The sequence below is a fragment of the Solanum verrucosum genome, unplaced genomic scaffold (genome assembly GCF_900185275.1).
Source record: "Solanum verrucosum unplaced genomic scaffold, falcon-dt-bn FXZP01000252.1, whole genome shotgun sequence".
NCBI classification, from domain to species: domain Eukaryota; kingdom Viridiplantae; phylum Streptophyta; class Magnoliopsida; order Solanales; family Solanaceae; genus Solanum; species Solanum verrucosum.
In genome coordinates this window covers 1371706-1399681 of record NW_026019988.1, presented here as the reverse complement: position 1 = coordinate 1399681, position 27976 = coordinate 1371706, and the positions used below count along the sequence as shown (strand labels likewise).

Sequence of the window (27976 nt, the reverse complement as noted above, 5' to 3'; positions counted from 1 at the left end):
TTCTAGCAAAAAGAAAATAAAATATCTGAACCAGTGTTATCATCTCTGTAAGAGCAAAACAACAATGGCTTCCTCCCCAGCTTCTTCTTCTTCAAATCTCTCTGCAATTTTCCCAAATTCTTCATCATTCAATTCCCAAATCACCCATCTATTCCCAATCCCTTCTTATTATTTCAACAAAAATTACAGAAAAAATGCACTCAAATTTTCATCATTATCTTGCTCTGCAGCGAAACAACAAACTGGACCAGTGAAGAAACGTACATCTACCAATAATACTAAGAAGAAAAAGAAACCCATTTCCAATTTCGAAAGCGATGTTGAAGTTGAAGAAAAAGGGTTGCAGTCTTCTGAGACGTACCATCCTTTGCCGCTACCTAAACCCCCAGCTGGGTTTGTTTTGGATGAGCAGGGTAGTGTTCTCATGGCTTCCAATAAGCGTATTGCTACAATCGTAAGTTTTTTTTAAAACTGATATAAGCTGCTAAACTTTGGTTAATAGTATGCTATATGTGGAGTTTAAGTTTTATGCACGGATAGTCTGGTTTCTTAGAAGCAAATTTCAGGTAAATATGTGCACTAACATGGGTCGATAGCTAAAGTACAAGGGGTGTGGTGGAATAGATGAGATTGCTCTATCCTTAACGAGGTTTGGGTTTGAACTTGGAGTAGTGGTAGAGCTAGAATTTTCACCAAGGGGTTACAAAATATGAAGAATTAAACATATAAGGCTTTCGGAATCTAGTGTATATACATAAAAAATAATTTTAACCATATATAAATAGTGTAATTTTGCGTTGAAGGAGGTTTGGATGAACACTCTCGGCCCTACCTGGCTTGAAGAATGGAGAAATCTCTGGTTGGGAGCCTCTGCCCTTTAATGGGCTCTATATGGCAGGAATCTAGATTAGTCGGGTACTTGGACTAGTAGGTACTAGATATGAGATTTTTTGATGATAAGGGAAATCCGCAGCCGCTACCCCTTGGGTGTGCACAGGGTAAAATCACCGCTCCTATGCAATAGCTCGTAAACTACATAGGAGAGGTAATCCGCACTAGGCATGCCCGATGCGACGAGCTCGACCTAGAAGGCAAACCCCTTGCTTTCGCTGGCAAGGGGTTTCGAACTTGAGACCTCCAACATGAAAGTCCCAAGCCCAAACCACTGGGCCACCCAGAAGGGTCGTACTAGATATGAGATGATTACACAAAAAACATGGGTTGGTAACTAACACCAAAGTGGGTGTGGTGGGATGAATGAGAGTCTGCACCCTTAATGAGACGTCTTGGATTTGAGCTTGAAGAATGGAGAAATCCCTGCTAGGGAGCCTTCACCCTTTAATGGGCTCTATATGGTGGGAATCTGGATTAGTTGGGCACTTAAAGGTTCTAGCTTCGACAAAAAAATGGGTCTGTAACTAGGAAAAGAGGAAGGATAACTTGTTGGTGCATGTTGAGTTGCAATGATGGTGTAAAAATGATTTACATTGTTCAGTATATATAACTTAAAAATATATTTGGAAATGGCCGAATTATGTCACACAGTATCTGATACGGACAAAATCTGTAGAAATGACACTATATCTATATGTTTATGTTCTGTGACAAAAAAGGTGAAACAACCTGCTAGTAGAATGTACGGTCTCTTCTTTTATGCTTTTCAATGATAGGATAATACTGCAAATTATGGGAAGTTAAGAACTTGCAAATGACCTAATGAATGGCTCTGAAGAATGAAGACTATATGCATTACTTACATTGACTTACTTCCTTAGAGAGTCGGACCAAGACCTTGAAGTTCTCCATCCCTTGACATGGCCAATTGCGTGACAAGTAATTGGAAGTATTTGGGAATGATTTCCAGTTTTAAAAAGAGAGGGTAGGAGAACATATTTAATTGATCTAACCAGATAAGGGCAATTTCTGGATAATAATCAAGTAAAGTCATTATGGCCTTCAGTGTCCTCAATCAAACTGAAAAAAGGAGTATAATACACCTTGAATCTAGAGAAAACTCAACAAATAATTGCTACAGTACATACCTTTGGCACTCTGTCAATATGAGAAATGCAATAGTTCATTGACGGAAAAGACCTGATGTCAGGGGACATAAAGACAGTTCTTTCTTTTTTATCTTTCTTCCTTTTATTTTTTCTTTTGAAGTAAGAAATGTAAGAGCAGTGTGTCATTTTCAATCTAACTAAGGTCTAGCAGAGTTCTCTGATGAGGACAGTATTACATTTAAAAAAGCTCATCTCTTCTGAGGTCTTACAGGATTTAGTAGATTTTTACAAAAGGGAGGAGAAAATGCATGTATAACTGTGCTTGGTTTTTAATCTCCCAAAGTTGAAAGCATCTCTGTGGATACATAACAACGTCCATTACCTCTTAATGGGATTTCACTGTATGCAACCACCTAAGATGACTTTTCATTTTGTTAATAAAAGAAGATGACTTTTCGTAGGTGCAAAATCATCTTCTCAAGTTTGACTTGTATGAGCAACTTCCTCACAATTAGTTCATGTGCTAGTCTATTTTCTTCTATATTTTTCTCTATTTTATCTCCGTCAATTTATTTATCTAAAGGGCTCAAAAACAGGTTGATTCTACCAACAATTTCCCACTGGAATGTGTCATCAGGAGGGTTTTTAGAAGTACACGAGGAGATGAATGTCTATTACTTTGTCCTGTTGATATGTAAGTGAGGTTGTAGCTATTATTTGATATCTTTTCCTTTTTCTGGTGGTACATTAAATCAATGTAATTGTCTCTGCAGGCCTGTTCAGATCTTAAAGAGCACAAATGTCGAGGGGTGGTCTGCTGTATGTCTTAACTAAACTTGTTTTTCCATTATGTTTGTGAAACTCGAAACATGCTAGAGAGAATCTTGTTTGTCTATCTCATTTCTTTCTTAACAAATGATCAGTGTTCAAATGGAGTTAGGTCCAAAGTCCATATCTTAACATGGTATCAAAGCCGAACCCCTCAATCTACATTGTTGTGTTTCTCAATGTTGGTCCCCATAATCTGTGCTTCAGTTTAGTCCGAGCGTGTGGGGGAGTGTTAAGTCCCACATTGGTTGGGTTATGTCTCCTTATATAATCCTAGACAATCCTCCCTGATGAGCTAGCTTTTGAGGTTGAGTTAAGCCCAAGGACCATAGCTTACACATCAAAATTTCCAGATACTTACTTTGTTCCAACAGTAACATGAGCTGGATGCCTTTATTTGTTTGTTTAACTAAAAAATTCCGTTAGGGCTATTTCCGTTAGCTACTGGTGCTCCAATCTGTGTAAGAAGTCAGAATGCACACACCTGTTAGAAATTTAAAAGAGAATAAGGGGCACAAAAAGTTATTACATATTAATATCATAATTAATTTTTATCAATTTATATGACTGTTGTGTAGGTAAGCGATGAAGAAGTTGAAGCTATCCTACCCACTGCAGCCTATGCTCTAGCCAAGATACACATGCATCTGGTGTACAGTGGGTACAATCTCTAGAACTTTGATATTCATGTCTGCTTTATCCAAAATAAAACTTCGATTTTCAAGTCTGGTTGTTCTTTAATCTCAATTATCTTCCTTGCATGTATCAAAATCTGATTTCTTTTTCTGATATCATCTAGCTATTTCGTATCAGATTCTGTTACACAGCACGAGGAGGATGTTGCTACACAGAGGATGACATATTTGAATTTAGAACAGGCAAGGTTCTCGTCTTCATGAAGCTGCGTGTTACTGCCGTCATATTGTTACTACCTCCGGTCCAATTTATGTGTTGTTTAGCTTTCAAAGTTGGTCCAAAATAAGTGTGATGCAGGAAACCAAGAAAGCATTATTTTTTAAATTTTTCTTTCAAATCCTCCTCTACTTTGATTTAGAAAGCCTTAGGAGAGATAAGGAGTAATTTGAATTTTGAAGAGATAAGAAGGGTAACTTAGTCAAATGATCCATATAGTTTTCTTAATGGTGTGTCAAAACTGTAAACATTATTAAACTGGACCGGAGGTGTTATTGCTGAAGCTGTTCCGACCTTTTCTTTGTGTTAAATGTTAGAATAAAATGTATATAAATCCATACTAGATACTTTCTTCTTCTTGCTAAAGCAATCCTATAATTCATTGTCCTCTTGTTGTGCATTAGTCAGTTGTAAAATTCCGACAGAAGATGAAGCACGACTTAGCACAGATGTCATTCTTAGTTGCTGGCGCAACTTTAACGTGCATTCATGGCAGTTATTATTCTTAGAGGTTGTCTATTTAGTGATTTATCTGATAATGTGAACCTTAAGCTGTCTAATGCTCCTACAAGATAAAATCTGATGAAGGGAACAAAAAGAGTGTCATGGACAATTCACATGTGATTATAAAAATTCGGATCTCTTAGACGAGGATTAATGCTTTTGTTGTTCTTATACAAGATGAGATGTTTGCAACAACATTCTAATAACTTTGTCGACATGATAATCCCTATGAATTTTTGGTTTTCTAGTCATTGGTAAATTGTGGATCTGATCAATTCTTTTGTATCTGATCTAGATCTGTCATTGTGTGTTAGAATGAAGCTTGTTTGTTAATGTGCGTAATGTATCTTTTGTAGTTCATAATCTTTGTTCTGAAAAATATCGAAAGAATTTAATTGATTCTCAAGGTTGTTGCACTTTTCAGATGATGGTGATGACGTAGATGGGTTGCCAAGTGAAGGAATAGAAATTACATGCTTCCACATGGTAAATTATCAATTGTCATTGTATTTAACCATCATTATTAAGCTGAGATAATAATTGAACAATAATGTGTTCTCTCAAGTTATGTACTGCAACTTGTGGACAACTACTGCAGTACTGCTCCTTTTTATTTGTCTTGATTGCTGGTAAAACCCATTTTATATCCCTTTGCTATATGTTGTATTCAGTAACCTTCAAATTTTTGAATTACTCTTCTGTTCAAATTAATGATGGAACTTTCAACTCTATTTATCGGTTCTATTGATATTTCAGTTGACAGATTTTTTCTATTTTTATAAAACCATGTTAAGTGGGCCACTTTGTTCACTCTTCCAAGTCAGTTCTGATTCTTGTTGTCACTGTTCACCTTTTTTTAATGAATTCCTAAGCAGCTCAAAAGCTGTCTTTGTATCCCTCATTTTAAGCGGTTCGTTGCCAGAATATCATCTAATGTATCTTGATATTGATTTCCTTTCCACAGGATGGTTCCCACTATATGATTTATACACCTTCGGACCCACTTCTCTTTGTTGCAGTGAAGGTAAAGAGTCATCTCTCATTTGTATGTAGAAGTTCTGGATCCATCTCTAATTCTAAAAGCTATTTCATCTTTTGTTATGTCCAGTATGCTTTGCCGGTTTCACCTCCTGTTATTTTCACTTGTTTCAATTTTGATAATTTGCATTTTATTTTACCCTGCTCTTATAATTTTATGAAAATTCCTTTGTCTAACTTATTATTGCAGGGCAAAGATGGTCTATTGCAGATTGCTGACGATGTAAGTATTGAAATTCCCCTCATTATCTGTTTATATCTTTTCATTTGCGACTTGTTGCTACAACTTTTTTTCCTTACTGAGTACAGATACGTATATGAGTATTTATTATGTTCACATTTATTTTGAGCTTCATCACACACTGATAAAGAACCCCCTTAGCTCCAACAAAAAGTTCTTTTATCAGCAAGCAGTTGCGAATTGAAGGAAAACCTTTATTAAAACAATAGAAGTGTAGGGAAGACGTTGGTGGCACTGTGATGGGTGACATTCTGTTTTTCTAACTTCTTAAGGAGATGTCACACTTACTTCAACAATGAAGGGTGATGGTATGGGGACAAATCGACAATACAAGCTCCCTGTGAAAAAACTCTCTTATGTAACTATAAAGCCCGAATAAGGGTAAAGCAGAAAACATCAAAGGTTACAGACTTGTTGAGTCTAGTAGCAAACATTCATAAGATTATTATTGCTAAGGTTCTCTCGATAGATCAAAGAAGGTACTAGACAAGGCGTCTCAACCTCTATGAAATCGGAACACATTTGTTGAAGGGTAGACGAATCTTAGATAAGGCACATGCTTTATTGAAGAAAGGTGCCATGAAACAAAACGCTTAAGAACAGAAATATGAATTCAACAGTCACAGTTATATTGCACCTGAGTGATTTCGCGTGCAGTCTCCGTTTCTTGACTGTACACTTCTCTCTTAGCTTGATTTTTCCAGTTAGAATATTATGTTACAATGTCTGTGTACTTCCCTTCATCAGGAACTCTTGGAAGACCCGGCCATCATCAGCGCCATAGACGAGGAGACTGAATTTAACGCCTTAGTGGTATGTACATTATACTTTAGTTAACATAGACTACTCCCACCGTTTCAAAAAGATTGCCTCTTTCCTTTTTCGGCAACTCTTTAGTTTCACCTTTCTGACATTTTGGTATATTCTACGTTTTTTTAGTTTAAGATCTCACAGTATTCAAAAGTCTGTTACTTTCTTTAACTCCGTGCCAAGTCAAAACAGGACAAACATTGAAACAGAGGGGAGTAAACATTTTTTTTTTCAACCACTGAATGTTCTAAATGATATCTCATTTTGCAGGAAGAAGAGGCTGCACTTCTTGAATCATTGTTGGGAGAAAGATGATAATTTTCTGAATTGCTTTAGGTTTTGATATTTTGGATATTCTTTGTTGTACTGTATTTTGATTTGTGTATAGTTAAATTAATCTGTTAAATGGACTATTTTGTCCCTTGATGTACTCAATGGCAAGATGTAGCTTATTAGCTCGATGGGTTCAACTGGACCCAATATTTCGATATGGAATATAAATATATATTCTCCTGCTCATTTGTAATTGCACTTCTTTTTATGCGATAGACAAAAGTAAATCGTCTATTTAGTGGAATAGAAGGTGGAATAACAGTTATGTATATTCACATTATCGAGATTAAAATATTTAGTTAGAAAGAATAGATCCTTTTTTAAGTTTTTAACTAAGAGTCCGTTTGGATTGACTTAAAAAAAGTAACTTTTTAAAGTGTTGGAACTTATTTTTAAAATAAGTAGTTATGTGTTTGGATAAAAGTGCTGCAGTTGAAAAAAAAGTTGTTGATGTGTTTGGCAAATAAGTGCTGGTAAACACTTTTTTTTTATCAAAATGTTTGAAATACCCTTTAAGCTGTTAACATGATAAAAAGTTGATTAATTTAAGGTTTTTATACTTAAAAAAAAAATTAAAACAAAATTAATTTATGTTTTACATCCATAAGTAATAATATTTTTCTATCATTCACATATTTCTTTACCACCTTATAAGAGAAATATAAATTCATATTTCAGAAATAATAATAATAATAATAATAAAAAAAAAAAAAAATAATAATAAAATAATAATAATAATAATAATAATAGTAATAGTAATAATAATAAAATAATAAAATAATAATAATAAAATAATAATAGTAATAGTAATAGTAATAGTAATAATAATAATAATAATAATATAATAATAATAAACATAATAATAATAACAATAATAATAATAATTAATAATAATAATAAAAATAATAATAGTAATAGTAATAGTAATAATAATAATAATAATAATAATAATAATAATAATAATAATAATAATAATAATAATAATAATAATAATTCAATATGGGCAATTTGGAAATTGTATAAAAGAATTAAGGGCAAAAAGGTAATATACTTGGTCAACATAAAAAGGCTTTTAAGTTAAAAAAAGAAGAAGCTCCCCTCCCTTAGCTTTTAGCTTTTGGCTTAAAATAAGTCACTTTGATAATTGTCAAACACTCTAATAAGTCAAAAACTGACTTTTAAGCCAGTTTGACCAGCTTAAAAGCCCATCCAAACAGGCTCTAAGTAATTCATGTATTACAATCTCTTTCATTATTAATAAATATTTGCTTATACTCTTCACATAATTAGGGATTGTTTGGTAGTTAATTTGAAGTGAGTTGTGCAAATTGTTTGGTAGTTAATTTGGAAGTGTGTAGTTCAAATATTTTTTAAATTATAGATGAGTAATATTATGCTTGATAATTGATTTGGAAATATGTTATTTATGTATATAAAATTTAATTAGGTGTTTGGTATGCGCTTTAGATATCAACATAACTAATACATGTATAACTGATGAGAAATTTTTATGTATTAGTTTATTCATGATAGAAGGTGAAATAAGTATTACATGACCAACAAAGATTGTGATGGAGTGGTAAGTATTCCTTCATCTTTAACTAAGAGGTCTTGGGTTCTAAGTCACCTTTGTTAGGGAGCGCTTTACCCCGCAATATGTGACTTTTCGATGCGAATCTGAATTTAGTAGGCTCAAATGTGGGTACCGGACACCGGATGGAAAATTAGGAAGCGCTTTACCCCCAATGTGGGACTTTTCGGCGCGAATCCGAATTTAGTAGGGCTCCAATGAGGGTACCGGACACCGGATGGGAAATTAGGGAGCTCTTTACCCCCAATGTGGGACTTTCCGGCGCGAATCCAAATTTAGTAGGGCTCCAATGTGGATACCGAACACTAGATGGAAAATCCAAAAGAAAAAGTATTACATGAATTACTTAACTCTACTTAACTAATCTTTTAATAAAAATACATAAATATTCACATAAATATGAGATAAAAGTAATTCGGAAATTAGTTATCCCATATCCCTAGTACCAAACGAACTCATAGTCTATTCCTCACTTGAACACGTGGCCCATTTATGACCACTCTTCCACCTTCCTTACTCTTAACGGGTCCCCATATTCTATTATTGTACCTCATAACCGTTTCACAACTCGACCCGAACGGGCAAACCCGTTTACCCGAGAAAACAGAAAATCAAACAAGATAAAACAATAGATAACAGAAACTCAAAAAGTGCCGAAGAACACTCAAAAACTCTTCTTCCGAGCTAAAATTCTTCAAATGCTATAAACAAAAATGGTGTTTTCTTCTTCATTTTGTACTTCAACTGTAACATATACATCACTATCAAGTTCTCAATCATCAACACTTTTCACATATTTGAAACCATGCCCAATTCTATCTTCAACTTGTTTTCCGAATCGAAAACGGTTGAAATTTCGGTTTAGTATAAATGCTACTGCTACTATTGATTCACCTAATGGAGCTGTTGTGGCTGAAGCAGAAGAACCGGAAAAGAAACCCCAGAATAATTCTTTTGGTAGACAGTATTTTCCTCTAGCTGCTGTTGTTGGACAGGTATAATACACATTTGCTCTAATTTTTATGTTATGGTCCATTACAAGGTATCGGACTTGAGTTGAGGCGAATCTACGATTTCTAGAACATGGGTGCACTACTAAAAAAAACTGATCCTTGTTCCACTAGCTAAATAACTCAATATTGGGATATCTTAGTAGCTTAGTTGGTTCATTGGTTGACTACCTGAACTTTCACCTTATTGCTGAGGGTTCGATTCCCCACATGGTAATCCCCTCCACATTTCCCCTACACCAAAAAAAAACTCAATATTCAACAAATGCACGGTTTTGACTTATATGACACGAGTGCCAATATATTATATTATACCAATTTTAGAAAATATATACATAAATTACGTAGTTTTAAGGAGAAACCACAAGTTCATGTACCCCATATTTTAGGTTATAAATTCGCCCCTGTTTAAATGGGGAGAGGATATGAGGATTATATATAGTTGGGCTCTCCCACCTTAATAACTAGCTTTTGGTGTGTGTTTCTCCTTGAGTTAATACCATTCAGACCTACCCACCACCCTTCGCTCCCACTGTGCCATGGATGGTTATGCTGGTATTGCAGTTTTCAGCCTGGGGAAAGAGCTACCTATTTGTGGAAGAGTGAAAGATACCCAGTGTGGAGCCATCAAGGTTGATGGATATGAGTGTGATGGTTTATTATGGTCCATTGCAAGGGATGGGAATTGAGTTCCACGTCGGTTAAATGGGGAGCTTATGTAGGGTTTATATAGCCTTGGGCTCTCCCACCCTAATAGCTAGCTTTTAGGGTGTGGTTCTCCCTTGGTTGTATCATTTTAACTGTTTGCTACTTGCTTATATGAATAGATGCAGTGCCTTCGACATGTTAATAGAATAAATTTAGTACAAGATGATTTGAAATGAGCTAAAATGAAGAAGTGGGGATTCATTTAGTGGAACCCTAACTTGTTTGCGACCGAAATGTTTAGTAGTAGTAGTAGTTGTTGTAGAATATTACTTAGACTATCCAAAGATATTGCCGCACCCATGTCGGATCCTCCACTAATGTTGACACGCACCTGTCGACAGATCAAGCAACGTAGGACTTGTAGTGTATTAGCTACCGGTCCAACAAAATTCGTGAAAAACTTGTAGAATTTCAACAAATATTAAATTTTGAACACATAACTTTTGAAAGTACTATACGTTTAGTGCTAAGAACCTTTTAAAGTTGAAACTATCAAGGTTTAAATCTTGGATCCTCCTTTGGTGTTATATTGTGTAAATACTAAGCAGATGTGAATTCCATAAGCTTCTAATGCTTTGTAGTGACTTCTAGTAGTAATTGTTTATCTATATCTACATTAATCTAGGTTAATGTTGTTAGAAATGTACAAGTATGAGGCATGGTTTGAATCCATAATAATATTAATTTGCCTCAAAGAATCTCTCTAAAGGACCAATCCCTTGTTTGTAACTTGTAACCTTCCCAAGACATTTATTTTCTTGATCAAGAACATTCCCAAGACATTCACTTATTTCTTTAACCTTTAAAGATCTAGTTAGTTACCTTTGTCTCAAAAAAAAAGATCTAGTTAATCAGTTACTGTGACTTTTGCCTCGGTGAATTTTGTGACCTAGTTGGTTTGTTATTTGAGTTTGTCTAAACTTTTCAAATGAAACATGGAAATTTTTTGGGAATTGAACATTCAAGTGACATTGGATTATTTTTCGTTTTCATAAGTGCGGTAAGAATGTGTATCAATATGAGAAATAATGTGAATCTAGCGAAAATCTGAATTTGTTAAAAGAAAAGTTGTATAGTGTTGGAAGGAAATGGGTCTAGAGAGGAACCAATATAGAGGAATCATATAGCTGGCTCAACTAGTTTGGGATCGAGCCATAGTTGGTTGACTGATTAATGAGTTTTTTGGTACTGGCTGGGGGAGATATGACAGAGTTTTTCAGTTTCCTTTGGCAAGGCAAACTAACTGTAGGGGTAAAATGAGGTTTGCATGCAGAACTAGGGAGGAAGCAGTTGAACAAAACAGCTCTGATGCTAAGAACTGAAATTGTCGTGACTATCATCAGCTCTTGACGAAAATTTGCTTTTGTTTAGTTCAGCTTTTATGCCCTCCATATATGTTAAAGACTGTGGAAGGCATACACTTTTTATGGTTTGCACTATGCAATATTCGTTGACTTTGTATTCGGTGCTCTTTTGATGGTTAAATTCATAATTGTTCCCTTGTACAGTTAGAATGCCAATTATAATGTATACTTAGTTTTTCATCAATATGTCTATTCTGGGGCCAACTTTATGCAGGATGCTATTAAAACTGCTCTTTTACTTGGGGCCATTGACCGTGAGATAGGAGGAATTGCAATATGTGGGAAGCGTGGAACAGCTAAAACTGTAATGGCACGTGGGTTGCATGCTATTCTGCCACCAATTGAAGTAGTTGTTGGCTCTATGGCAAATGCTGATCCGAACTGTCCCGAAGAGTAAGCTTACTGAATTTTAATTAATTATGCATTGTAGATAGCATTTAAAATTCCATGACATGGAACCTTTGAACGACATTCGAAGTAACAGAGATATTAAAAGAACTTCAAGACATGGCTCTTGAAAGTTCTTTATTACAAATTTATGTTCATCTAGTTCACTCTAGTGGTGTTTTCACATATTCTATTAGCTTATATACCAAGCTGCTTTGCTCTCACAAAAGTTGTTGTTTGATTGTTTCTAAAGTAATGTTCTTACATGAAGAGGAGGTGGTGAGTTTGTGTTTTGGAGCAAGATTGCAGTAGCCTTGTGGCTTACATCTATATTCAGACTTAACATTCGAATCCATTTTTTTTATATCATTTAAGTTGTAATCTGCTGTTCAATAGCTGCTATTTCTTGTACCCTAGCTCATATAATGTTTCTCTACACATCACAATTCCTACGGACAAACATCACTTCAGATGTCCAGATTATTTCAAGCTTTTTATGCATAGAAAACCGTCTTTGCTTTTATTTTCTTGGAGAACAGTAAATGTATTTACTAGCCTTCAGGTGGGAAGGTGGGCTAGCTGACAGAGTAGAATATGACTCTGATGGCAATATCAAGACCCAGATTGTTAAATCTCCATTTGTTCAGGTAATTTGCACTAAATACTTTTCCAAGGTAGAGATGGTTCTTTTGTCTCTTACATTTTACTACATACATTTGTATTGTAGATTCCTCTTGGTGTCACAGAAGATAGATTGATTGGTTCTGTTGATGTTGAGGAGTCTGTGAAATCTGGAACCACTGTCTTTCAACCGGGCCTCCTTGCAGAAGCTCATCGAGGAGTTCTATATGTTGATGAGATCAATCTATTAGATGAAGGTATAAGTAACCTACTTCTTAATGTATTGACAGAGGGAGTCAATACTGTAGAAAGAGAGGGAATCAGCTTCCGCCATCCATGCAAACCACTACTAATTGCTACATATAACCCTGAAGAGGGTGCGGTTCGTGAACATCTACTAGACCGTATTGCAATTAATTTAAGGTACAAAATTGTCTTTCATATTACTATGCAAAAACCTTTTAAGGACACGTCTATGTTTGGTGAATAATCCAATGGCTAGGTATAAGTATACTTGGAACCTGATTTTTTTAGCTTTTGCCATTTGGTTTCAACCTCATGAATCCCTATTTCTGGTTTCTGGCAAATTCTAAGGTGCATTTGATCCTTGTGCTTCTTTTCCTATTTCACCTGCCGTTAGAGGTTCAGTTGTCTTCTTCAATTAATAATCATAGAATCCTACTGCAGTGCAGATCTTCCAATGAGTTTTGAAGACCGTGTTGCAGCTGTAGACATAGCAACACGTTTTCAGGAGTGTAGCAATGAAGTTTTTAAAATGGTGGATGAAGAAACAGACAATGGAAAAACACAGGTATTATGTGGTGAAAAGAAAGCATGTACTCTAGGTCATTGACCATTAAGTGGCTTCGGAAGATTATGATACATAGATGCTAGAACAGAGCACCATTTCCTGCTATGCTTGTCTTTGTCACTGATCCTTATCCACCTGAACAAATTCCTCTGTCTTCCCCTACTAACTCTCATTTGTTTTGTGCATGAAACCTGGTGACAGACCTAGCCTAACCTAAAGATGTTTTATAGCAACCTTTTTGGTACATCCTTCTGTCGTAACAAGAACTCTCTCCTGTTGAATTTTATAGTCCACTGTTATATTCTTGACCTCCTCCTTGGAGATGAGCCACCCAGCCCCAATCCCAGGATATGAAAAAGCTTTCTTTTAAACAAATGTCTCACTCTATCCTGATATACTTTCCTTCTACTCCATTTTGTTAGTCTTACCACTTGGAATACCTCTTTCCATTTTCAGAAACCAATGTTAGCTTGCTGCAATTTATGCAAGCATCTAATTGATGACAAGTTTTCAAAAAATTGATTACTCTGTATTCAATACATTATGCTTTATTGAGGGAATTATTTCATTACACTCTCTAACCTTTAGGGTAGAACAGTTTAATAAGAGTTCAGAAAACTTCCATTACCTACCATTTTGCTTAATTGATGAATTAATATTATTTCTCACATTCTTTTCTTATTTTATCTTTCCCTGTGTCAACCAATGGTCTGATAGCTCTTCTACAGATTATTTTGGCAAGGGAGTATTTGAAGGATGTCACAATCAGTAGAGATCAACTAAAATACCTGGTCATGGAAGCCATCCGTGGTGGCTGTCAGGTATTTAATATTGAAATTCTCCTCAATTGCTGTTGAAGTGCTCTACGCTGAACCTTAAGTCTTGGGAATAACTTTCTTTAGATCAAAGTAATCTGTTGTACACAGAAAGACTTCTATTATTGACATCTTAGTTGAGAGGGTTCTCCAAAGTCCTAGAAGAATAGAGCATAAAATGCAATATTAAAGAAAAACTATAGTATGCAACGAATTTGAGTTTTTCATGTAGAAGTCTTACAAGGGCAACCTGATTGTGATTCACACTATCTCAAGACTGACTAAAGATGCCACCTTATATTTGACAATGACTTTATTGACTTGAAGTCAGAAAAGAATATGATAGGGCTATTTCATTTAAAATTGCTGCTTCTTCAATGTTTCTTTATGTCACTTCTAACATACATACAAACTTATTCAATTATCCATTATTTGAATACCAGGGGCACCGAGCTGAACTATATGCTGCTCGTGTAGCCAAATGCTTAGCTGCCATCGATGGACGTGAGAGAGTAAATGTTGATGACCTGAAAAAATCTGTAAGTATTTGCTTGTTTTGTGTTTCCTTAACCGTATTCTCAAACTGTTAGATAAATAAACAATCAGTGTTATCAAAAGCAAAAAGCGCAAAAAAGCTCTTAAGGTTTGTTGGGGCTTTAAGCGCAAATAAAGCGTGGGCGTTATGAGAAAAAGCATAAAGGGAGAAAAAATACAATATTTAGGTTTTGATCCAAGACTAATAATTTAAGCATGAAAGACAAATATATGAACAAAGAAATTGAAAAAAAATACAATAAAGTGAAATATCAATTGTTAAGTGTCGCTTCTTCTGAAGAGGCTGGCAAGGAAAAATATGCTTTAGAACCTTGATGACAATATTGATGTGCACATTAAGCGAGGCGAAGCGCTCAACACGTTTTGAGCCTCGCTTCAAGGCTTAAGTGCGCATCTGGCAACACTGTTAAACAATAGCTATTAATTGTTTTATTCATCGGATGCAGTATCATGGTACAGTATTGTTTTGTTCAATTCTTTGTGGTCTGAATTGTGATATTGTATATCTGGCTTTGCACACTAATCCTTGGCAAAAGCTTCGCACAGACATGCTTGTTCAGTTCTCTGTCTGTCTCTTGGTATTTCTTGTTCTTAAATCAATACTATTTGGAGAATACAACATAATGTTTATTAGCTACTTGAGGCATAATTATTAATTAATTTTCTTTTTTGACCTTAAGAAAAGAGTAGCAGTTAACCTTTTTGATTTCTCTCTTTTGGATATCTTGGTTTTAGTTATTTTGATTTTGAAGGCTTCAGTTGATGCTATTACTCTCTGATGCATAAATTATGCATATCCTTATTTTCAAGAGTAGAGCCCTTATTGTTGCTGTACTATTTAGTCGATGGGGCTCATAGCATTGATTCTGGTAGAGACACAAAATTCCTTTGGAAAAAGAAGTTCCTTGCTGCATTTAAATTTCTGCATGTAAAATTATGAGGAAGTTAGTAACATGAGTTTCCTTGAGTTCACTATAATCTTCTTAGTTCTGATAGGGTTCAAAGAATAAAGCTCTGTGCTACGTTCAAATTTCTTCATCAACAGTGCAGGCTTTAATATGATGTGTTTTCAGTATACTAGTTTTTTGACACGTGCACGTGATTACCAATTTCAAAAATATATGTCATAGTAAATAGTATTGCTTATTTAAGCGAAGATTTGAATAATAAACTTAGCAAAAAATAATATTGCAAATTCTTTTGTGAATGTTCAACGTGGATCGTCATATATATCTCTTATTCACGCAAACCTATGAAGATGGTCAATGAAAAAATTAATTAGTTAAATGCAATAACATATACATTTATTTCAATTTGATGAGGTTCAATTATGTAATTAGTCTTAGGAATATACCCTCTTAGGATAGAACGACTTACCTTATCAGAATAGTGGTACCTCATATTCCGCTAAACTTCGAACTCACTCAACGACAATAAATCACACAAAAAAATTTAAAATGCAAGAAGAAGACTAGAAGATTAAAAGGTTTGTGGTTGAAAAATGAGAGAAAGCCCCTCTATTTATAGTCAACAAAGGGTAGTATGAACAAATGTTTTTTGGACCTTATATGAAAAGTTATGACCTTTTCGAGAATTCACAACCCTTTGGAAAAGTCAGAGAAAAGGCCCAAAATAGTCCCTCATCTTTGGGTTAAGATTCAAAGTCATCCTTGAGTTTTCACATGGAGCATTAATAGTCCCTCATGTTTGCAATATTGGTGCACTTTTGGTCCTCTGCCTATTTTTTAACATTGATTTTATTCATAATTTATGTATGGAAAGTTTAATCGTCATTTTATATATTTAGTAGAAATAATAACTCCATGTGAGAGATTGTGAGAAGAAAAACACCTTATTTTGTTTAGTAGAAATTGTATTGCAGGTAAAGTCGAGAGGTTCATCACGATGATTTCACGTACAATAGTACAAATTTTTCTTTTCTTGCAATGTCATATGTTAAAATGTTCTTAGTTTAGCTGCAGTAATATTTATACTGAACAGAACAAGGTATTCTTCTTTTCACCTTCTCTCACATAGAGTTATTATTTCTACTAAATATATAAAAAGAAGATGAGACATTCCTTACATAAAATTATGAACAAAACTAATGTTAAAAAATAGGCAAAAGTTTAGGGGAGGACCAAAAGTGCACCAATATTGCAAACATGAGGGACTATTAGTGCTCCATGTGAAAACTCAAGGATGACTTTGAGTCTTAACCCAAAGATGAGGGATTATTTTGGGCCTTCTCTCGAAAAGTCACAACTTATTGAAAAAGTCACAACTCTTTGGAAAAATTACAACTTATTGAAAAAGTCACAACTCTTTGGAAAAGTCACAACTCATCGAAAAATCACAACCCTTCGAAAAAAGTCACAACTTATCGAAAAAGTCACAACCTAAGTTAGGGATATTATAGTAATTTAACATTCAAGTTAGGAGTTCATGTTTTTAATGTAATATGGATAGATAGATAGATAGATAGATATAGATGGAAAGGAGTTGGATTGTTGTAATAATTTTTTTTTGTTACTTGACTTATTTAATAACCTCGTGTCATCTGGGACCACCGGTGTTAAATACCAGATTGGATGAGACCCTCTCCCTTGCATTAATTAGTTGTGGAGTTAAGGTAGCTGAATGGACGAATAGTGGAACCAGTGTTCTAAAATGTTTCTTGGCTGAAGATTGCTATTGATAATATGCATCCCATCTCATTTCAATTTGTAAACTGATTTTTCTTACCCTCAGGCAGCTTTGCTTCCACGTCATGCTTCTCAGTAACGTTGCATCTGTTAATCTGTTTTTTCGGCTTTGCTCATCAATCCAGAAGACTTTTTCCTTGGCAAGCGATTCAGCATTTTTCTAATAAATCCATTCATGTAGGTAGAGCTGGTCATCCTTCCACGTTCAAGTATAATGGAAAACCCACCGGACCAGCAAAACCAGCCGCCACCTCCTCCCCCTCCCCCTCCCCAAAATCAAGATTCTTCAGAAGAGCAGAACGACGAAGAAGAAAAAGAAGAAGAAGAAGATCAAGAGGTTTGTTGAGAAGAAATGTTTTTCTCTTGGCTCTCTCTCTCTTTTGGGGAGGGGTTGAGGGTGGGGATTCATTACTTACGTGCTCCTATCTGCTCCAACCAACAAGATGCTGGGAGGGGAGGAGAGGGAAGGGGGATAATTGATCTCGTTGACCAGATATTTTTTAATTTGTTAACAGGATGAGAAAGATGAGGAAAACGAGCAGCAACAGGATCAAGTACCTGATGAGTTTATTTTCGATGCGGAAGGTGGTTTAGTGGATGAAAAGCTTCTCTTCTTTGCACAACAAGCACAAAGGCGCAAAGGAAAAGCTGGACGAGCAAAGAATGTCATCTTCTCTGAAGATAGAGGTCGATATATAAAGCCAATGCTTCCAAAGGTTACTGTTTCTTTTCCCTTTATTATTCCATTAGTCTCATTAGGTTATTGATTTCCCTTGAAGAATTGATCAAATCAATGGTTACAGTAAACAACAAATGATTTATCATTTAGCAAACTAGTGTTTAATTATCTCTTCTAACAAGGATGTACCTAGACAGGGTCCAGTGAAGAGATTGGCAGTTGATGCAACTCTAAGAGCTGCTGCGCCATATCAGAAGTTACGAAGAGCAAATGATGTCCAAAAAACTCGGAAGGTTTATGTAGAAAAAACTGACATGAGAGCCAAAAGAATGGCACGCAAAGCAGGAGCTCTGGTAAAGTTAATTTTCTTTTTTCTTGATTACCTCCTTGAAGTCTTCATCTGTTCTTTTGAAGCTATGTTCTTGTTAAGGTACTTATATGTTAACGTTCCTTATAATTTCTTTATAATTCTTATTATTCCTCGATGCACATAACTAAGTCTTTCATCTGATATCATGAAAAAGAAGCAAGAGATTGGCATGATGGAACATATACTAACTTCGCACTTGATATTATTCATTGAAACTTGCAGATCTTGATAACTTCAATCACAATATGGATAGAAGCTTCTATTCAAATTGGCTCCTTAAATTTGCCTATGCTATCCTAATTGATATCTGAAGTTCACTATTTGATATGAAATTTGTGGTAGATAAGAAAATGTACATTGAGAATCATGGTTATGACTTTGATATTGTTCATTCAAACTTGCAGATCTTGAAAACTTTAATCACGGTGTGGATAGAAGCTTCTATTCTAACTAGACTACTTAAAGCTAGCTTTTGTTACCTTAGCTGTTATATAAATCTCAATATTTGATAGCAGTGGTTAATGAGCAACTGGTTTATGATATTTGAGATGTCTACTGAAGGACGTAACCAAGTAGACAAAGTATTTACTAAATCCTACTCTCGATGATTTGTGTCTTTCAGGTGATATTCGTAGTTGACGCTAGTGGGAGTATGGCATTGAATAGAATGCAGAATGCCAAAGGAGCAGCACTTAAGCTACTTGCAGAGAGTTATACAAGCAGAGATCAGGTCAACTTTCAATCCTAATAGTACTGTATACTGTTAACACTGAATGTGATATTTGCCCCAAATTTTACAACTGTCATATTCCTTTATAAAATTGTCTCTGTCCACCGGCAGCAAAAAATATTTTGCTTCAGTATATGTTAAATTGTTAACTTAGACTCGGGATCTAACATAGTAATCTTTTTAATCATTGAGGATGAAAGGAAAGAAATAGAGAAAACTAACATACATTTAAGTGAGTGGGGAACAAAGAGAGGAGAGAGAATCTTAGTTGGATCATGGACGGAAAAATTAGTTAAGCATTTCTTTATAACTTCATAACAGGTATGGCCCTGAATAATTTAGTCAGTAGATATGTCCTTGGTGTTCTATTTCACTTGCAAATCAAAAGAGTAAAGGAATGTTACTTAAGACGGAAAACAACTAGTGATTGATCTGAAACAGACATCTTGTAAAAGGTTATAGTACTAAAGTAAATCTCATGTTCTTTCCATGTGGTGATTTTTTCATATGTGCACTTGCTGCATACACTTGAAGAGGTTGCTTTTGTTCTCTAAACAAAGTAAAAATTCCTTTAGTCATCTACTTATCAGCCATTCTCCTTTTTAGATTCTTTGTGACTACAGTCCATTGATTTAATCCTTTTCTCAATCTCTTTCTTTTCCTTATTGGTTAATTTCTAGCTGAGCCTGATGGTACCCATGAGCTTGTCTCCTCGGCATAGATTATTTGGGGAGACCATAGGAAATTTCTTATTATGTTAATGATAAACTTTATACAGGTCTGTATCATTCCCTTCCGAGGAGATGCTGCTGAAGTTTTGTTGCCACCTTCTAGGTCAATATCAATGGCAAGAAATCGTCTTGAAAAACTTCCCTGTGGTGGGGGTTCACCCCTTGCTCATGGGCTTACAACGGTATGTGAATTGGATCAGTTTCTATTGCTGCGGATGATATCAGATTTTCTCTTCAATTTTATTTTGCGTGGTGAATGTGTGATTGTAGTTTCTTTGGTTTATACAGACATAACACACACATGTTTATTTCCATTATTTAGAAGAATTGGCCCCATTCAGATGATCTTGGCTGATTAGACAAACAGTACACTTGAAGTAAAATTTGAAAACTTAAGAAGATAATTACTTTTAGAATTGGATTAGTATCCCTTGTAATTTCTCACATGACGACCTTCCCTCTAGGTTCTATAATTTTGTTAGTCTTGGTAGTAATGACTACCCTACTTCCGCCCCACCACATGTAAAACGATTAGTACACAGAGTAAAAATTGAACATGCAAAGATATCTTAGAAATTAGAATCTTGGTCTAGTTCACTTTAGATGAACAGTTATTCAGTCACATTAGTTGTCTAATTTTAGTTTCTCTTATATAGAAAATTTTGAAGTACTTCTACCTTCAATTGACTTCAAATGTAAACAAGAAATGCTTCTCTTGCCAATGCTATGAGGACAGTGTCCTAGGAGTAATTAGTTATGGAAACATCTTTTTCAAATTTGGTCTTGTCGCCTCTCTACATAAGCTCTCAAACCTTTCTATATTCTAAAAGTAACAAATTTTCTATATAATAATCAGTGTTCTGAATAGTCAATTATAATTTTATTCTGGAGAAATGGGAATGTATTCCCTGTTTTATTTAAGTTATGTAAATAATATATGGTATCACGTGTTCTCTTTGTTGCTTGAAGTTTTTCATCCATGAACTTTTGTCTAGACTTAAGTTATTATTCTGGACTTAGATATTGAGGACTAAGAATTAGCTAAAATATTGGTCAAATGAAATCCTACATTCCAAGTTCTTATTGAAAATCTTGATTTTTTTGTTGCTAATACAGTAAAAACCTCATAAATAATGTTTAATAACTGATAGCCTTTCCCTCTCTTGGGACTATCAATTCTAGAGAGTCAATTTTGTATGTTGTGGAAAGTAACTCATATAACAGACTGCACAAGGCTTCCCAATTACTAGGTGTATCAAGGCGTCAACATACATAGCCTCGTCCTTGGCCGGCAAAACACTCTTTTAAAACATGGTTACGTGACCTACAGGTCAAAACAATCAACTTTACTTGCTTACACAGAGGGTCACATTCTTGCATTCTACCTTTTGTTTCTAACTAACATCAAGATTGCTGCAGCTTTGGGTAAAGGAATTTTCTAATTTTGATGATTTCTGTTATATGATAGCTTTAGCTAACTTTTTTCAGGCAGTTAGAGTTGGGATGAATGCAGAAAAGAGTGGTGATGTTGGACGTATCATGATTGTTGCAATTACAGATGGTAGAGCTAACATATCTCTTAAAAGATCCAATGATCCTGAAGCTGAAGCTTCCGATGTACCCAGGCCTTCTGCTCAAGAGCTGAAGGTAAATAACCAAATTGACATTCTTTAAATTCCTTGGTACCCTACTTGAAATACAATTGCTTATTTTGACTTGAAATTAGAAAAGCCTACTTCAAGTTACACCTATGCCTCAGAGTTCCCACACAACATAAATGACTTCTCTTGGTTCTAAATGCTACATGACTTGCCTAGTGTTTATGTCAAAGTGACGTGCTGGCAGAAACAGATCGCCTTGGCTATAGTGTCTTCTTACATACTTGAATTTTCAAGTTAATGAACTAAGAACTGTTTCCTCCAAATTTATATTAAATGGACATTAGTTAAAGCATTACTGGCATCAACTATTTCACCTTGAAGGCACAATTGAGCTAATTTTAGGTTTTGAAGCAACAAAAAGATGTACTTGAGTTTGAGATTTCTATGAGCCTCTAAACCAAGTGGTCAAATGTAAGGTTAAAGGACATAAGTTTTAAGCTTGATTAGTTCAACCTTTATGATTCTCATCACTGAACTCATTGTTTTTTTAGTATTATGTGTTTAGAATTTAATATTTGTTAACAGTTTAGTGATTTTTCACATATACATCGATGCTTTGTAATATCACATGGCCAGTGGGGATTCATTTAACTGACCCCATCCAACTTGTTTGGGACTTGTTACAAAATGTACATAGTCATATCTACTCATAGCATAATTATAGGTAGAGATCTTTAGGGATCTTAGAGATATTTAGGGATATTTTCTGATTTTATTTCTTTAGATAGATTTACATGTACACCTACAAATAACTCTTATTCTTGGAATAACAGAACAAGGAAAGTGGTCCATTGTCTCTATATTTTACATGGTATCAGAGCATTATATGTTCTTTATCAGTCAGAAAGCTCACCGGAGCTTGCCGGAATCCGGTCAGTGTCCGTGAATGAAATTAGTGAGCTAAAATTTAGTTTCTGCCACGCGTGAGTGGACCAAACTTGGTCCGGCTTTCTTTTCCAGCATCGGCTTGTCATTTCTGGCTGATTGGTGGTGATCCCCTAATTATAGGACCAATTTTTCTGAGAAGAAAACCCTCCAAACAGAATCTGTGGACCCTCTTTGGTCAGGTTTGAGACTTCTCTGTTTGTTGCTAATTATACTTGATTATGGAAATTGTGTATGAGTGCAGCAGTGGAATTGTTGCTTGATCAACTTGTGAGTTGATATTGTTTGTTGGAGGCGATTTGAAGCTTATTTGGGAAATTATTTCCAGAGGGCCATCGAGTTTGGCTACTGTCAGTTTCTTTTTTGTGTTATTAGGCTGCTGTTTGTTTGTTTGGGGATTTTGAAACACTTTCAAATATAGTTGGTAAAATGATAGATCGGTTAAAAGTTGCTGCTTCACGTTCATTATCCGACAAAATGGTTTTGGTTTTGGTTGAGGAGTTTGCCAAATTTTCTCAATATCAGGAATCTTTGAAGGAATCCGCTTCTGTTAATTCCTTTGTTAGGTCAGATAAAACATGTCTTATCAGCTCTTCTAATAAATGGGTAATCGATTCAGGTGCTACAAATCATATGACAGGGAATCCTAATATTTTCTCTAGCTTTAGATCACACAAAGCTGCCTCTCTTGTTAGTGTAGCTGATGGATCAACTTGTAATAGTGTTGGATTCGATACTGTGCAACCAACCTCGTCTATTACTCTGTCATCTGTACTAAGTCTACCAAAATTGGCATTTAATCTGATTTCTGTTAGTAAAGTTACGAGAGAACTTAATTGTTATATCTCTTTCTTTCCCGATTATTGTTTGTTTCACGATCTTATAACAAATCAGGTTATTGGTAAAGGACATGTTTCTAATGACCTTTATATCCTTGATGAGTGAGAGTCTCCATCTATTGCCTGCTCTAGTGTCGTGTCTCCATTTGAGGCACATTGTCGACTGGGACATCCTTCGTTACCTTTGTTGAAAAAGCTTTTCCCTCAATTTCAGAGTATTTCCTCATTGGAATGTGAGTCATGCCAATTTGCAAAACACCATCGCATCTCATTAGGTCCAAGGGTTAATAAGAGAGTCGAGTCAGTTTTAGAGTTAGTTCATTTTGATGTTTGGGGACCATGTCCTGTTGTTTCCAAAACTGGGCATAAATATTTTGTCACTTTTGTAGATGATTTTTCTCGAATGACTTGGATATACTTTATGAAGAGCAGATCTGAAGTGTTCACTCACTTTTCTGCCTTTTGTGCTGAAGTCAAAACTCAATTTGATGCCAAAGTGCGTATTCTAAGGAGTGATAATGCTAAAGAATATATGTCAGAATTATTTAGGTCCTACATGAGACAACATGGTATTCTCCATCAATCTTCATGTGTTGATACACCCTCTCAAAATGGGGTTGCCGAGAGAAAGAATAGGCATCTACTTGAGACATCTCGGGCACTGTTGTTCCAAATGAAGGTTCCTAAGCAATTTTGGGCTGATGCCATCTCTACTGCTTGTTTTCTCATCAATCGCATGCCATCAACTGTATTGGTCGGTAATACGCCGTATAATATTCTTTTTCCAAACAATCATTATTTCCAGTGGAACCTAAGGTGTTTGGAAGCACATGTTATGTTCGAGATGTTCGACCATCTATTACCAAGTAGGATCCTAAAGCATTAAAGTGTGTTTTTTTGGGCTATTCTCGCCTTCAGAAGGGGTATCGGTGTTATTCTACTGAACTTGGTAAATATTTAGTATCAACTGATGTGGTATTTTTAGAGACTACACCATTCTTTTATGCACCTCCAAATTCTACAAGTCAGGAGGAGGAAGATGAGTGGTTAGCCTATCAGGTTACTCGTGTTGTAACAGAACAATCAACTGATATTGTTCCTCTATCTCCTAGTTCTTTTATTGAGCATCAATTGACCATTGTGCCGTCACAACCTACTCAATCTGCACCAGCAAGACCACCAATTGTTCAAGCTTACTTAATGAGGCGAGAGATTAACGATACCTACCCTACATCAACTCCATCATCAGATCCTTCTCCATTTGATCCTTCAGAAAGTTTGGACCTTCCTATTGCTCTTCGGAAAGTTACACATCAGTGCAAATCCGCATATTCCATAGCTAACTTTGTTTCTTATGATCACTTATCTCCTGCATCTAGTTGTTTGGTTGGCTCTCTAGACTCTGTGGCTATCCCTAAAACAGTAAAAGAAGCCTTGAATCATTCTGGATGGCATAATGCAATGCTTGAAGAGATACATGCTCTAGATGAAAATCATAGTTGGGCTTTGGTGGATTTACCCAAGGGAAAGAAAACAGTAGGATGCAAATGGGTTTTTACCGTCAAAGTCAATCCTGATGGCTCTATTGCAAGACTTAAGGCTAGACTTGTGGCTAAAGGCTATGCTCAGACTTATGGGGTAGATTATTCTGACACTTTCTCCCCCGTAGCTGAGCTCACCTCTGTTCGTTTGTTTATTTCCTTGGTTGCTTCTCAACATTGGCCTTTACATCAACTGGATATCAAGAATGCTTTCCTTCATGGTGATCTACATGAAGAGGTATATGGAGCAACCACCTGGGTTTGTTGCTTAGGGGGAGTATGGAAAAGTTTGTCATCTAAGAAAATCTCTATATGGTCTAAAGCAGAGTCCTCGTGCATGGTTTGGAAAATTTAGAGATGTAGTTCAAGAATTTGGGTTGAAGAAGAGCAAGTGTGATCACTCAGTCTTTTACCGACAATCAATGACTGGTATTATTCTTCTAGTTGTCTATGTTGATGATATTGTGATTACAAGAGACTGGAATTTCTTCTCTCAAGCAGTTTTTACATGCCAAGTTTCATACCGAAAACTTGGGACAACTGAAATACTTCTTAGGTGTAAAGTAGCCAAAAGCAAGAATGGATTTTCATATCTCAAAGAAAGTATGTACTTGACCTACTTGCAGAAACTGGTAAGTTGGGAGTAAAACCGTCTGGCACACCAATGGCTCCTAATGCACATCTTACTAAGGACGATGCTGAACCTTTTGATGATCCAGAAAGATACAGAAGGTTGGTTAGGAAACTAAACTACCTTACTGTGACTCGTCGAGATATTGCCTATGCAGTCAGTATTGTTAGTCAATTTATGTCTATACCAATAGTCAAACATTGGGCTGCCTTGGAACAAATTCTATGTTATTTGAAAGGAGCCCCTGGCCTTGGCATATTGTATATGACCACAACATACTCGTGTTGATGTTTGCAGATGCAAATTGTGCAGGATCAAGAATTGATAGAAGATCGACTACTGGCTATTGCGTCTTTGTTGGTGGAAATCTAGTATCTTGGAGGAGCAAGAAACAAAATGTTGTATCTCGATCTAGTGCATAGTCCGAGAATAGAGCTATGGCTCAGTCCACATGTGAAATACTATGGATACAACACCTTTTAGCTGAGGTTGGTTTGAATCCTTCTTTTCCAGTAAAACTTTGGTGTGATAATCAGGCTGCTCTACACATTGCCTCAAATCCAGTGTATCATGAACGGACAAAACATATTGAGGTCGATTGTCACTTTGTCCGTGAGAAGATTAAAGAGAACGTGATTTCTACTGGCTATGTGAAGACAGGAGAGCAATTGGGTGATATATTCACGAAGGCTTTGAATGGAACTCGGGTGGAATATCTTTGTAACAAGTTGGGCATGATTAATATCGATGCTCCAACTTGAGGGGGAGTGTTACAAAATGTACAGTCATATCTACTCATAGCATAATTATAGGTAGAGATCTTTAGGGATCTTATAGATATTTAGGGATATTTTCTGATTTTATTTCTTTAGATAGATTTACATGTACACCTACAAATAGCTCTTATTCTTGGAATAATAGAACATGGAAATTGGTCCATTGTCTCTATATTTTACAGGACTGAAGCGTAGTTGTACATTGATGCTTTGTAATATGTTGGGTTCAGTCGAACCCATTGAACCTATGCTACATCCGTCTTTCTTTAAGTAGAACAAATCATTACGCTTTCTTGATCATCATATTTTTTAAGGTTCATTGCAATGTTTTTGTAGGACGAAATTCTCGAGGTGGCTGGTAAAATATACAAAGCAGGAATGTCTCTCCTCGTCATAGATACAGAAAATAAGTTTGTTTCTACAGGTTTTGCCAAAGAAATCGCGAGAGTAGCTCAAGGTTTGTCGTCTACTAGTTTTGGTTCATGTAATTCTTCAAAATGCTAGTACTATATCTCTCACAAATTGTCTTCTGCATTGTTGATTCCCCAGGGAAGTACTATTATTTGCCAAATGCTTCAGATGCTGTGATTTCTGCAGCAACAAAAGATGCATTATCAACATTAAAGGAATCCTGACTTGAAACTTGATCAAATATAATTGTAAATGTTGTTTTTGATAATAGAGTATTGAGAGGATTTATAAGCATACTTGAAAATTCTCATCTTCTTTTTGTACTAATAGAACTTTTTTATTTCAAATGTGAAATCAGGATAATGAAGATTCTTTTTTTGGGCATCAATTTTGGTTTCAAAGGACCAACTTGTCACTATTTTTTTAGGTGGCCACCACCACTTTAGGTGTCTAATTGACAAATGTACTGGTCAGTATAATCTCGTATATTCACATATTCTCTACAAGAATTCTGTTTTATCATCAAAAAGGTATTGTGTCAACTTTAAGGGACCATCTTGGTATATGACCTAAATAAAAACCCTAAATCCTTGGAAAGAATCTAATGAATAACTAAGTTACTTTTGCATTTTAATTTGTAGTAGGTAACTTATCTTACATTCAAGATTTACAAATTCCTATTGTTATACTTTGAATAATTTGTACATCCATTTTTACGAAGGCTACCTCAAACGATGTTGTTTAAAGGTAGCATTTTGAAAAGGGGTAAAATAGTAAAAGAATGAACAAAATCCTCTCATTGTATAAAGTACAACCAATTGTGAATCTAGGAATTTTTCAAGAAACACGAGGTTGAAAATATAAAAAAATATATATAGTGTAATTTTTTTATGACAAATGTCCAATTGATCATTCTTCACATTATGTGGCTACACCACTGAGTGCGACCAGATCCATCCTATCAAAATGTTCATGATATTCATTATCAATCTTGATTTGTATTTACTTATGGGGAATCGTATGTACACGATTAATTAAGGGTCTCGAAAAGAAAAACAGAGGGTCATTGAACAATTCATTTTCCTTTATGTCTTTCGCTATTTACTTAAGTTTAAATAAGAACATGAGATCATTACCAACTTGATGTACATTTTTTTGTAAATGTGATATATTTTGAGTCTTACTTATAAAATCATAAAAAAGTATAAATGAATAGTTGATGGGGAAAATTTTCTAAAAAGTAAGGGTAAAAGGATATGCTATGGTTGAAATGAAAATGACAAGAATGATTTATTAAAATATCAATCTCCTCTTTATAAGTAGTTGCTAGCTTTCAAGAAATACAAATTGATTTATAACAATCATTTAAACTATCTATTTCTGAATGAGGCCTTCACCAATTTTTGCCATTAATACTAGATCAAACTGTTTCCTACTCCTATCTAACATTTCAGGCGTTGTCTTACTACCAAATGCATTCTGACAG

The 27976-nt window shown here is 35.3% G+C and overlaps 2 protein-coding genes across 2 annotated transcripts; both read left to right on the top strand.

Annotated features, from left to right (window-relative positions):
• The first annotated feature begins 22 nt into the window (after window positions 1-22).
• On the top strand, window positions 23-6842 carry LOC125818822 (uncharacterized). The gene is made up of 10 exons (XM_049498340.1): window positions 23-454; window positions 2600-2697; window positions 2777-2822; window positions 3410-3492; window positions 3645-3709; window positions 4672-4733; window positions 5212-5271; window positions 5476-5508; window positions 6274-6339; window positions 6607-6842. The coding sequence occupies exons 1-10, from the start codon at window positions 65-67 to the stop codon at window positions 6649-6651; spliced, it is 948 nt and encodes a 315-aa protein (XP_049354297.1). The 5' UTR covers window positions 23-64; the 3' UTR covers window positions 6652-6842.
• A 2077-nt stretch (window positions 6843-8919) lies between these two features.
• Window positions 8920-26837, top strand: LOC125818530 (magnesium-chelatase subunit ChlD, chloroplastic). The gene is made up of 15 exons (XM_049498012.1): window positions 8920-9255; window positions 11557-11735; window positions 12292-12376; window positions 12457-12773; window positions 13038-13161; window positions 13890-13982; window positions 14420-14515; window positions 17418-17573; window positions 17752-17952; window positions 18113-18268; window positions 18908-19015; window positions 19794-19928; window positions 21235-21393; window positions 26416-26536; window positions 26629-26837. The coding sequence occupies exons 1-15, from the start codon at window positions 8974-8976 to the stop codon at window positions 26712-26714; spliced, it is 2298 nt and encodes a 765-aa protein (XP_049353969.1). The 5' UTR covers window positions 8920-8973; the 3' UTR covers window positions 26715-26837.
• Window positions 26838-27976: the final 1139 nt, after the last annotated feature.